At 42.1% G+C, this 12,821-nt stretch overlaps 1 protein-coding gene across 1 annotated transcript in view; it reads right to left on the bottom strand.

The window, feature by feature from the left end:
* Positions 1 to 12,821, bottom strand: part of LOC311501643 (rho guanine nucleotide exchange factor 2-like) — a 77,446-nt gene that overhangs the window by 32,267 nt on the left and 32,358 nt on the right. Inside the window, exons 10-12 of the mRNA XM_084563596.1 lie at positions 12,027 to 12,144; positions 11,481 to 11,557; positions 8,833 to 9,004 (exon numbers count right to left, since the gene is read on the bottom strand). Of these exons, the coding sequence (XP_084419722.1) occupies positions 8,833 to 9,004; positions 11,481 to 11,557; positions 12,027 to 12,144 (367 nt within the window). The remainder of the gene's footprint in view (positions 1 to 8,832; positions 9,005 to 11,480; positions 11,558 to 12,026; positions 12,145 to 12,821) is intronic.

Raw genomic sequence — 12,821 nt, 5'->3', positions numbered from 1 at the left:
GCCGGTTCGAACCCCGACCGGTAGAAAGCGGCTGAAGTGCCCTTGAGCAAGGCACCTAACCCCTCACTGCTCCCCGAGCGCCGCTGTAGCATGGTAGCTCACTGCTCCGGGTTAGTGTGTGCTTCACCTCACTGTGTGCTTTGTGTGTGTTCACTAATTCACTAATTCACGGTTGCAGAGACCAAATTCCTTGTATACACAAGTATACTTGGCCGACAGACACTTAATTCTAATTCTAATTCTAATATCCGTGTGTGTGTGTGTGTGTGTGTGTGTAACCAGATTTGCAAATGTGCCACTTTTTTTTATTTTCATTCAAATCGGATCAGCCCTTTACTTAAGTGCTCAGTTGGGTTTTTGCTTTTATTTTTATTATTATGTTTTATTGTTCTATTTGTATTATATTTGTATTGTTACATTTTTATTCTTATACAGACCAAAGGTAATTTTATTTATTGTATTTTACCACTTTTGTTTTCACAAATGTTGCTGCATTTCATGCTGCCTACTGTTAACTAGTACTTCTCAACTAGACGTTCTTAAGACTGATGTTTGCAATAAAGATTGGGAAAAAAACTGTCGGGATTGAATTGTGATTTATTGTAGACCTGACTGTAGTCTAAAATGAGTTTAAATTTGACATAGGAAAGACGTCTATGAAGACCACATTTGGACTACAATTGGCCCGTATACGGAGGTACTGTGGACATCATTAATGGACGTTCACTCGACATCGAAAAAAGACATCGTCTGGAGTAACAGTCTGCACCTTCAGGGGACCAGACTTAGACGTGCAAAAACAACGTTCTTTGAACGTGTCTTTGCGCAGTGGGTACTGGCCATGATCATCAGCTCCGGACTTCTCAAGGACTGTGCAGATCAACTCTGTGGGATTTTTCTGCACATCTTCAACTTGAGCATCAGTCTGGAGAGAGTTCCGCTCCTGTGGAAAACATCTTGCGTGATTCCGGTTCCCAAGACTGGATATCCCAGTGAGCCGAATCACTTCAGGCCAGCAGTTTTAACCTCTCACCTGATGAAGACCATGGAGAGGATCATTCTGGGCCACCTCTGTCATCTGGTGCACAACAACATGAACCCGCAGCAGTTTGCCTATCGACCAGGCATAGGTGTGGAAGGCGCTGACATCTACCTGCTGCACAGATGTCTGACCTAGAGGACACCGGTAGCACTGTGAGGGTCATATTCTTCGACTTCTCCAGTGCGTTCAACACCATCCAGCCGTCACTGCTCAAGGTGAAGATGGAAGGAGCTGGAATTGACAGTAGCCTGAATCCCTCTGCTCCAGCCTCTGAGAAAACAGCACCAGGCTAGCAGCTAAAGTTAGTGACCAAGAGGGACGGAGCAGGCGACAAAATATCCGCATACTTGGCCTCCCCGAAAACACAGAGAACGGTCACCTTCCTCAGACTTGCTGACTGAAGGGAAGGAGGCACTTCCATGCCCTCCAGAAGTTGACAGAGCACATCGGAGCTTGGCGGCTAAGCCCAAGCCAGGAGATAGACCACGCCCGGTTATACTGCGCCTCCACCGCTTTCAGGTCAAGGACCTCCTGGTCCGGGAAGCACACCGAAGGGGCAAGATGGAATACCGCGGGCATCCTATCCGCATCGTCAAAGACTACAGTCGGCTAAGCCGGCGGTCGGAATACAGAGACGCCATGGCGACGCTATACAAGCTTGGAATGGGACCTGCTCTGCTATTCCCGGCGAGACTACGCATCACGCTGCCCAACGGTGAAAAGAAGTGGCTCATGTCCGCCGCCAAAGCATGTAAATACATCAATGATCACAAGGTAGATAACAACCGAGGTGAAAATTAACGTTAAGGTCGGTCAGCACGAATGTTTTAATGTATACGGACGCATGGTTACTATTGTGCTGGGCTCCCGGCCCTCGTATTGCCCATCAGCTGACCAGTAGCTTGGGCTTGTTCATGCTGACATGTTGAAATGTGTGCCAACTTTTCACTGTTAATGTTGAGAGAGTTATGTACTGTTCAGAAATATCTTGTCAATGTTACTATTATGACCACAAAACAGGGGTTTTTCTTCCTATTGCTAAGGAGAAAGGGATATCCTAAGATAGGAATTTGGAAGACCTGTTGCTAGTCAAGGCTAGGATGTGCGATATTTCATCGTTTACGATATATCGTCAAAAACATTCCCCAAGGTAAGAATATGTCATCCCGTGATAAAAACGATAAATTCCCATAGATGACGTATATATGTGCGCGACACACTCGCAGCCCAACACGTATGGAATATCGACAAATTGACAATGGCGGAAGGCGGAGAAGATACGCTGGGCAGCAAGGAGCTCGTTCCTAAATGAGGCTCCGCCTCCATTTTCTGGTTTGGTTTTAACTAGGGCCGGGACTTTAACGCGTTAATTAAGATTAATTAATTACACAAAAATAACGCGTTAAAATTTTTTTACGCATTTTAATCGCACTTATTTTTGCACCGCGGAACGTTTCTCACTGGATGAGTTTCGGCGGACCGATTATACTGGAGCACCAACTAGCGTTCATTACCAGTGTCCTCAACAAGCAGCGGGTGCTGCCGTGAGCCCCTCTCCCGTCCCAAAGCACTCACAGGCGGTCAGTCTCACAGTAGCCCCGCGCAGCAGCAGTTAGAGCAGAGAGGGAGAACCACGCCACCGCGTCCAGACTGCAAACGAATGGCGCATGCGCATAGCTGCCGCTGATCGCGCCCTGGTTTACAGAGCGGGATGTAAATGTTTCTTCACTGTCACACTAAAATAAATAATAAAATAATAATCCATTTAGATTGTTAATTTTGTCCAGTTAACCAGTTTGTTTTGTCCAGTTAACCGTTTGTACAAAAAATGTTAAAAATATTCTAGTTATGGCAAAAAATGCTCATGTTCTACTGTGCCTGTGACTTAAGTTACTGTGCCAGAGTGTCTCTTTAGAGTCATTTTGCCAATACCAAGCCCGTATAAAGGAGGCGCGTTAATAATACAGCGTCCATCACAATTACATCCAAAAGGTAAATTATGCAAATTGGCCGATGACGTCATTTAGCGACTTCTAGCGACTTTTAGGACAGCCAATAGCTACTTTCCTTACTGAGGAGTTGGCAACACTGTTCATTACTTCAGACAACAACAAACCACAGTGAACATGAACGAAGAAGCTGATTCAATGTCATTATTCAATGGTATACTAAAAATCCATATGAAAAAAATTACTTCTCACTGTTCTCAGGTCAAATATTTATATGCGATTAAAATGCGATTAATTTCGATTAATTAATTACAAAGCCTCTAATTAATTAGATTAATTTTTTTAATCGAGTCCCGGCCCTAGTTTTAACCCTTTAATGCCTGAATTGATTTTTCAATTATATAAAGAAATGAGATATTTGTATTTTTGCTTACCACTCCGGCCGGTCCTTATTTATTTATTATTTGTCGTAATTTTTATCGTTACCGTGATAAATACCAGAAATTATCGGGATAAAATTTTTAGTCCATATCGCCCATCCCTAGTCAAGGCATATGTGTTTGTGCTTAACGCCACTCTTTGTGGCGATTGGTTGGGTTTTGGGTTAGGGTGGGTTTTTTTCCCATGTTTTCAGTTTTTCTATGTGTTGACTGTCATTCTGTTTTGTTTGCAATGTCACTTAAAGCACTTTCAGACTTGCATTTAACCGGAAGTGACTGCTTGCGGCTGCCGTTGCCCCCAGTGGGTGCCTACTGAAACATCTTGATCATAATTTCTGTCCATCTAGTAAGAACTTACAGTGAGTAACAATTAGTTAGTTGGAACGTCAAGGGTCTAAATAATCATGTCAAGAGAAATAGAGTTCTGATGCATCTTCAACACCTTAAAGTGGGAATCGCCTATTTGCAAGAAACTCACCTGCGTGACATAAACCGCTCTCAACTCAGAAGAGGTTGGGTTGGTCAAATATTTCACTCTTGTATTCAGGCCAGGGCAAGAGGAGTCGCCATCTTGGTCGAGAAAAACATTCCGTTTGAACTCTCTAGTGTTATCAGTGACCAAAATGGTCGCTACATCATTGTATCCGGAAAACTAATTAATAGAAATGTGGTTCTAGCTAATGTCTATGCCCCAAATTCAGATGATGTTGCCTTTCTAGAGCGCTTCTTATCACTTCTTCCTGGCCTGGACTCGCACTCTCTGATACTTGGTGGTGACTTCAACTGCTGGTTGGATCCAGAGCTGGACCGCTCATCTCCTCGACCTGCTGTAGTCAGTAAGTCAGCCAAATGCATACAGTCCTTCCTCTTTGAATATGGTCTCTCAGATGTGTGGCGTTTTCTCCATCCCAAGGACAGAGAATTTTCCTACTTCTCAAACATCCATCACACCTACACTAGAATCGATTATTTTTTCATCGATAACAATCTTATAACACAGGCCCGCTTCTGCAAACTGAAAAGCATTGTAATTTCTGACCATGCCCCCCTCGTTCTGAGCTTATACCTCCCTGGCACTGGTCAAGCAAGAAAGCACTGGCGACTCAATTCTACTTTATTATCGGATGAAAACTTTGTGAGATATGTTACCGATCAAATATCATTTTTCCTCGGCATGAACGCCTCCTCAGAAGTCTCCAGTCTGACCCTACGGGACACCCTGAAGGCGTATCTGAAGGGACAAATCATCTCCTTTATAGCGCACAAGAACAGTACCCTGAATAAGAAATGACTAGACACTTTGATTCAAATTCATAATATAGATAGCCAATATGCCAAGACTCCAAAGCCAGGATTATATAAGAAGCGGCTCGGGCTCCAAACCAAATTCGATCTTCACTCTCTTACATTTTGAAACTGTCATGTAACATCATCAGTTTGTATCATAAGATTCCACATGTACGCTTTAGTCAGATATGTGTTTCTATGACAGATTCTCTTTCTTCTGTCTGTACCCGGCTGGCCTTAGGCAGATGGGTCCCTCCATATGAGCTGGGTTCTGCTCGAGGTTTCTTCCTGTTAAAAGGGAGTTTTTCCTTGCCACCGTCGCCTTCAGGCTTGCTCTGGGGGTTTCAGGCCGGGTTTTTGTAAAGCGTCTTGAGACGATTTGTATTGTTATTGACGCTATATAAATAAAATTGAATTGAATTGAACTGAACTCAACATACCAAGCTGAGAACCTGCCGCTTAGGACGAGGAATGCTCACTATGAGCATAGTGACAAGTCAGGAAAGCTGTTGGCAAATCATCTTAGAGGCAAGAAGGCTAAACAATAAATTACTAAGATTCGCAAAGATAACGGCGTCACTACGTCAGACCTAACCGAAATTAACGAAACATTCAAGGTCCCGAGGGCTGTGCCTCCTATAGGCCCATCTCTCTGATGAATTCAGATGTTAAAATCTTTGCAAAAGTGCTGGCTGAAAGACTGGAAGATGCTCTTCCCACTATTATAGAAGCTGACCAAACTGGTTTTATTAAAGATCGCCACTCATTTTTTTGACTTGCGTCGCCTTTTCAACATATTATACTCCCCCTCAAATAGTGTCCCTGAGTGTGTGGTCAGCCTTGATGCTGAAAAGGCATTTGACAGAGTGGAGGGGGACTATTTATTCTCTGTTTTTGGATTGCTGGAAAATTTGGGTTTGGACAAACATTTATTTCTTTGGTAAAACTGTTATACACTCCCTCTGTCTCTGTCTTAACAAATTCTACATATTCGCAGCCCTTCAGACTCGAACGGGGTACACGCCAGGGCTGCCCTTTGAGCCCCCTGCTCTTTGACCTTGCAATCGAGCCCGAATCAACTCGGTGAAAATGACAGTACTGCCCAAACTGTTATATCTTTTTCAATGTGTCCCTATTTTTATACCCAAATCATTTTTTGACTCACTGGGTTCTGTCATCTCATCATGTATATAGGGAGCGCTGCACTATTGGGGGCAGCGCTCCCTCTGCTCCCTGGATCGACCGGCAGTGTGGTTGTACACAGCTCCCTGAGGGTGTGGGCCCAGTTCAGGAGAACCTTTGTCCTCAGCTGCCATCCCTTATGCGCCCAATAGCATCCAATCACTCTCTCCCTCCATCAATGCAGGATGCAGCTTTTCATGAATGGCATAAGAAGGGTATAAACACTTTTAAAGATTTGTTCATAGATGATTGCTTTGCCTCATTCAGTGACTTGTCTAAAAAATGTAACCTGCCATCTAAGAACTTCTTTAGATACCTACAATTGAGGCATTATGTTAGATCCCTAATACTTTGCTTCCCAAAACTCCCTGCCCCCAACCCCATTGACAAATTCCTTTCACTCCAGCCTCTTGCAAAGGGATTAATATCTACCATATATAATCTGATATTTGAGCTAAAAGACGCCCCTCTTAACAACATTAAAACTGCCTGGAAGCAGGATCACTTTCGGATGACCTGTGGGATGCTGTACTTAAACAAGTACATTCTACCTCTATGTGCGCACGCCACTCCCTGCTCCAATTCAAAGTTGTCCACAGAGCTCATATATCTAAACTGAGACTAGCTTAGATGTTCCCAGATATCAGCCTCAATTGTGACAAATGTCGAAGTCCAAATTCTTCATTAGTTCATATGTTCTGGGCATGCCCCAGCCTTGAAAAGTTCTGGAGAAGTGTGTTTCGGACCCTCTCGCTGACCCTAGACACTGTCATAGAACCGGATTCACTCTTAGCCCTTTTTGGTGTCATGAAAAAGGGGGGATGCCTAAGACCAAACTTGCTGCCCCATCGTTTGCTCTTCTTCAAATTTGTTATTGTATTTTGAAATTTTCCTGTCGACTTTGTTATTGTTTTTTTGTATATATTTTTCCCAAATTCCGCGCTACTGTGACAAGGAAATTTCACATACGTGGCATCAATAAACATGTCTTATGTCTTATGTCCTATATGGCTACATCCTATGTGGTTTGATATTTCAGCTGAGCAGCCATATTAAGTTAGTAAAAAAGTTAATAATTTAGCAGCTAGTAGTAATGTGAAGGAACTAACCATGTAGCCATGACAAGAACCCTTTGCTTTCTTAACAGAAACAATCTTAAACTACACTGGTCACACGCTCTAATATTTCGTTGGACTACCTTTAGCTTTGATTACAGCACGCATTCACTCTGGCATTGTTTTGATAAGCTTCTGCAATGTTACAAGATTTTTTTTTTTGCATTCATTTTTCACCAAGATCTTGTATTGATGATGGGAGAGTCTGACCACTGTGCAAAGCTTTCTCCTGCACATCCCAAAAATTCTCATTGGAGATAAGGTCTGGATTCTGCGGTGGACAATCCATGTGTGACAATGATGTCTCATACTCCCTGAACCACTCCTTCACAATTTGAGCCTGATGAATTGTTATCTTTGAATATGCCATCAGGGAAGAAAAATATCCATTGATGGAATAAGGTGGTCATTCAGTATATTCAGGTAGTCAGCTGACCTCATTCTTTGAGCATAATGTTGCTGAACCTAGACCTGACCAACTGCAGCAACCCCAGATCATAGCACTGCCCCCACAGGCTTGTACAGTAGACACTAGGCATGATGGGTGCATCACTTCATCTGCCTCTCTTCTTACCCTGATGCCCCCATCACTCTGGAACAGGGTAAATCTGGACTCATAAGACCACATGACCTTCTTCCATTGCTCCAGAGTCCAATCTTTATGTTCCATAGCAAACTGAAGCCTTTTTTTCCAATGAGACTCACTGATTAGTGGTTTTCTTGAGGCTACACAGCTGTTCAGTCCCAATCCCTTGAGTTCCCTTCACTTTGTACATGTGGAAATGCTCTTACTTTCACTATTAAACACAGCCCTGAGTTCTACTGTTGATTTGATTTCACCAAATGTCACTCAGGATTTTTTTCCAATCACATTTCTGCCTGGACAGTTGTTAACCCAGTTTTAATAGTTTCTGCAATCTCCTTAGATGGTTGTTTAATGACAAGCTACTAATTGCATCAGTTGGGGTAAAATAACTTGTTGCCAGCTGAAAGATAATCGCCCATGCAGTAATTATCCAATAGGATATATTTGCTATAGTTCACCAAGATGGTGGCTCGGGTGCGCGCAGCAGCTCGGGGCTCTCGGCTTGTTGGACAGCGCAGGGGATTGTGGGCTGTCGTCTACCAGATCTGGACTCTGTGTATGCTGCCTGAGTCCAGAAGAGGGCCAGATGCATCGTTTCTGGCCCTTTTGCCATCTAATAACTTCTTTAGATACCTACAATTGAGGCATTATGTTAGATCCCTAATACCTTCAGGGGATCTAACATCAGAACTACAACCAACAGAAACGCACTTCTCCGATTTCGTGTGGACAGCGAAAATGGAGAAGTGCGTTTCGATGATGTTATCGCCACACCCCTCGAGCAGCCTTCCACCTCTTATATCCCGCGAGACGTCTCATAACAACATCAACAACAATGGCGGACTAAATGCTCGTGTTCTTGCTGGAGAAGATATTGAGCCTATTAGGGTTACCAGGGCAAAATATCATTTCTCCTTGAGTTTGGTTTCTTCTAAAGCCGATTTGTAAACAGCGCTCAAGCTTTATGCGCATGCTCCGCCTCTTCCTCTCCGTTTTTGGTGAATTTCTGAAACTGAAACGGCGCCACCTATAGGCCTGGAATATGAAGTAGCGTTTTCAGTCGTGTTGAAACGGATCCGTGTGGACGCAGATATTCTTGAAACGATGCCAGGGAAAACGGAGGGGGAAAAGATCGTTTTCGTACATGTGGATGAGGCCCCCCCCGCCCTGCACACACAAACACACTCAACCCTGTATGTTGACAGATACAAAAGTTAACAGTGTTATGTACCTTTAAGTCGGGATCCTGGGGTTTTCCAGAACAGGATCCCATCATGGATGAGTCTCCTGCGGAGCAACTCTCCAGGCTTAAAGAGTCGCCCATCACTTACTCTGGCCTTAGCTCGTGGGTCCAGTTTGGCCTGGATCTCTTGCAGTCGCTGTGTTTTCTTCAGTTCCTCCATCTGCCAAATTCAGTTCAGTTTTATTTATATGCCGTCAATAACAATACAAATTGTCTCAAAACACTTTACAAAACCCAGCCGTTTTCTTTCATCTGGTTTCATAGATAAATATAAGATAAGGAGCTACTGTAACTAGCTGCCGGTATGTCCGGTGCCATCTTGGTTGATATATAGCTGGATATCCTCTGCATAGCAATAGAAGTTTATGCTGTGTTTTCTAATAATATTGCCAAAGGGAAGCATGTATAATGTGAAGAGTATTGGTCCTAGCACAGAACCCTGAGGAACTCCATAACTTATTTTTGTATAAATAGAAGAATCATTGTTGCGATGGACAAATTGGAATCTGTCCGACAGATAGAATTCAAACCAGTGTAACGTGGTACCTTAAATCTTGATCACATCTTGAAGTCTCTGTAGTAAAATATTGCAATCAATAGTGTCAAATGCAGCACTAAGATCAAGCAGGACAATTATAGAGACAAATCCATTGTCTGAAGCCATGGCGAGATCGTTGGTAACTTTAACCAGAGCTGTTTCTGTACTATGAACAAAAGCCTGACAGAAACTTTTCAAACAAACCACTCCTGTTTAAATGGTTCACACCATTTGGTTCTTGAGTAGTTTTTTTTTTTAAGTAAAGGTTTAATTACAGCAATCTTTAGACCAGGCACATATCCTGTTAACAATGATAAATTTATCTGGATTAATCAATCAATAATTAATTTATCACTGGAGATGTTAATTAATGAAAAAGGCTCCTTGAACAAACTCATTGGGTGGGGGGTGGGGTGTAGAAGACAAGATGCTGGTTTAGATGCTGTAAATGTCGACGTGAGTTGAGAAAGATCTATTGGGGAGACGTGTTCCAGATATTGATTACGTCTTACAGAAGTTTCTAATGCCACTGTACTTAGATCTTTGACAGCTGTCGGAAGAATGCCTTGAATTTGTTTTCTAATGCCTACAATTTTATTAGTAAAGAAGCTCATAAAGTCATTACTGCTGAGGGCTAAAGGAATAGATTGCTCAATTCTTTGTCAGCCTTGTTACAGTGCTGAAAAGCTGTTGTTGTTTTCTTCTATTAATGATGAATAATACAGTATGTGGTTCTAATATTATGCAGAGCTTTTTTGTAAGTTGTTAAACTATCTTTCCAGGCTATGTAAGCTTCTTAAGAATTAGTGGAATGCCAAATTCTGTGCAACAATTATACCAGTAATTAATGAAGGAATTAACTCCTTATATCTAGGTACAACATCATCAGATAAGCGTCTACTGTAATGAAATGTCTTTCCAATTTCTGTGTAATCCATTATTGTTGATTTAAATGTTTTGAGGAAATGATTGGACAAGAGTGTTATGAGTAAATCCTGTTTCTATGCCTTATGTTAGAACAAGATCTAAGGTGTGATTAAAACAGTGAGTTGATCTGGTTACATTTTGAGACAAGCCAACTGACTCTAATAATAAATGAAGAGCTAAGGTGGTCACAGATAATGTCAACATGGATGTTAAAGTCACTTACTATAATGACTTGATCTGTTCTAAGCACTAAATCACATAAAAACAGCTAAAAATTCAGAGTAAGGAGCAGGTGGGCGATACACCCAACAAAAAGAATATTTTTTTTTGTGTTTTCCAGTCTGGATCAGCAAGACCAAGACTAAGGTTTTCAAATGAATGAAAGCGTTGCTTAGGTCTATGATTAATAGATAAATCAGACTGAGTGGAAGATTGCTGCCACTCCTCCTCCTCTACCTGTGCTTCAAGGAATGTGATAATTGCTCTGACTGGGTGGCTCGTTTAAACTAACGTATTCATCATCCTGCAGCCACATTATACACTACATCAATCTGATGACCAGGTATCAAATCATTTAGTAAAAGAGATTCAGATGAGAGAGATCTGACATTTAAAAGACCACATTTTTTTGATTTAAAGAATCAGGGGGCAAACAGAACATCAACGGAGTTTGGAAAGTTCTGGGTGTGAGACAGTCCTAGAGAAGTGTAAGACTGCAACTCTGTCTTCTGGTCTGAACTCTGGGTTGTCAAGGTTTCAGGGGGCTGTGGCTCAGTAGGTAGAGCCGGTTGTCCACAAACCAGAGGGTTAGCGGTCTGATCCCCGGATTGTGCCACATGCCGAAGTGTCCATGAGCAAGACACTGAACCCCCAGTTGCTCCCAGTCACTGGCACTGGTGTGTGAATGTGTGTGTGCTTGTGTGAGCGAATGGGTAGATGTGTCTATGACGCGCTTTGAGTACCATTAGGTAGAAAAGCGCTATATAAAAGGCCATTTACCATTTACCATTTAATAAAATCAGTCATATGCCTAGAGAGGAGAGCAGCACCCGCCAAAGTGGGATGGACGCCATCTCGCCTAATCAGACCAGGCTTTCCCCAGAAAGTGTTCTGACTCCAAGGCTAAAACCTTGAGCAGAACTCAGCTTATAGTAATCAGAAAATTTCATACCTTTTGATCTACTGAACTAAGAAGCTCTTTGACCATTGAGAGAGCCTGTGCCAGAGAGAAGGCTTCTTCTTGATCATCTAAATGAAAAACAACATTCAGGGTTATAGTGGATGTACATAACCATATCCAATGAAACAGTATTATTAAAAAATTATTATTCAACCACCATTAACCATATGTTTTTCAACCTGTTTATAGAAAAACAATTCCTCAAGCTTTATATGTCCCACTGCACAATTGCTATTCACATTTAAAAAAGAATTTGGTGAGAGCTACTCATATGTAAACAGTCGTAAATTTTAACTTTAGTAAAATGTAGTTGGGTTTTGAAAGTTTAAAAGTTAATGTTCTTTGAACGCACTAAATGCGCTGCCAAAATGGGATAAATGCCTTAATAAAGTTTACGTATACATAAAATGTACTGAGGTGTCATTATATTTCTTCCTGGTTTTATTTAGTTGGGAGATAGTATCTGAATGTGCAAACCATGACTCGACTTGATTTTATTTTGCAGGTACTATAGCCATTATGACTGCCATGATCTACCAGTGGTGTTGTTCAGAATTCGCTCAATAAGGACAGGATACTTAGAGATCCGCTGAGTCACCAGCAACATGCATTCCTGAACACCATGGCAACGGAGAAAGGGTCCTCGACTCACCCGCTGCCCAGAGACAAAAATATGAAATGTGTCACATTGGTTTTCAGTGGCATTGGAAAGGTTGTATTTTTTAAGTAAATGTTCTAAGTCCTGTGATTTGTGTGATTGTGTGATGTGATTTTTTTATACCCACTGGTTGAGCATTTGATTGCTGCTACACCACTCCATAAAGCGCTCTGATTCCTGCTCATCTCTAATCTCTAACCACAGCATGACAGAGTCATCAGAGAACAGGTTGTATTATTCAGAGTTATTCTAGATAATTGAGGTATACAAAATGGACAATCATAGGGAAAAGCCAGTCTCTTTGGAGCTTTTGTGTCACTACCTGGCTACAGAATCAAGACAGGGCTCCCTAGGTGCACAGTGGTCACAATGTTGTGTCTGATCAGTGTATATGCAATTGAAAGAGAGAAGTTGAACAGAAAACACTTTTAAGATCAATGGAGCTTAAAGGAAAAACAAAACACCTTGAAGCTACATAAGCAAAGCAGATAGATAGATAGATACTGTAGATAGATAGATAGATAGATAGATAGATAGATAGATAGATAGATAGACAACTTTCCCGCAGGGAAATTGACCGCAGAGATTCCTAGTGTGGTCCTTGGCAATAAGCAGCTCCAAGTAAGGAGAAGGGTGACTTCCCTGTCTTACAGTTAAGGATGGAGAAAGCACTC

This window comes from Chelon labrosus (genome assembly GCF_963514085.1).
Source record: "Chelon labrosus genome assembly, chromosome: 16".
Taxonomy (NCBI): Eukaryota; Metazoa; Chordata; class Actinopteri; order Mugiliformes; family Mugilidae; genus Chelon; species Chelon labrosus.
Note: the sequence above shows the minus strand (reverse complement) of the source record. Positions and strands in the feature narration are given on the sequence as shown.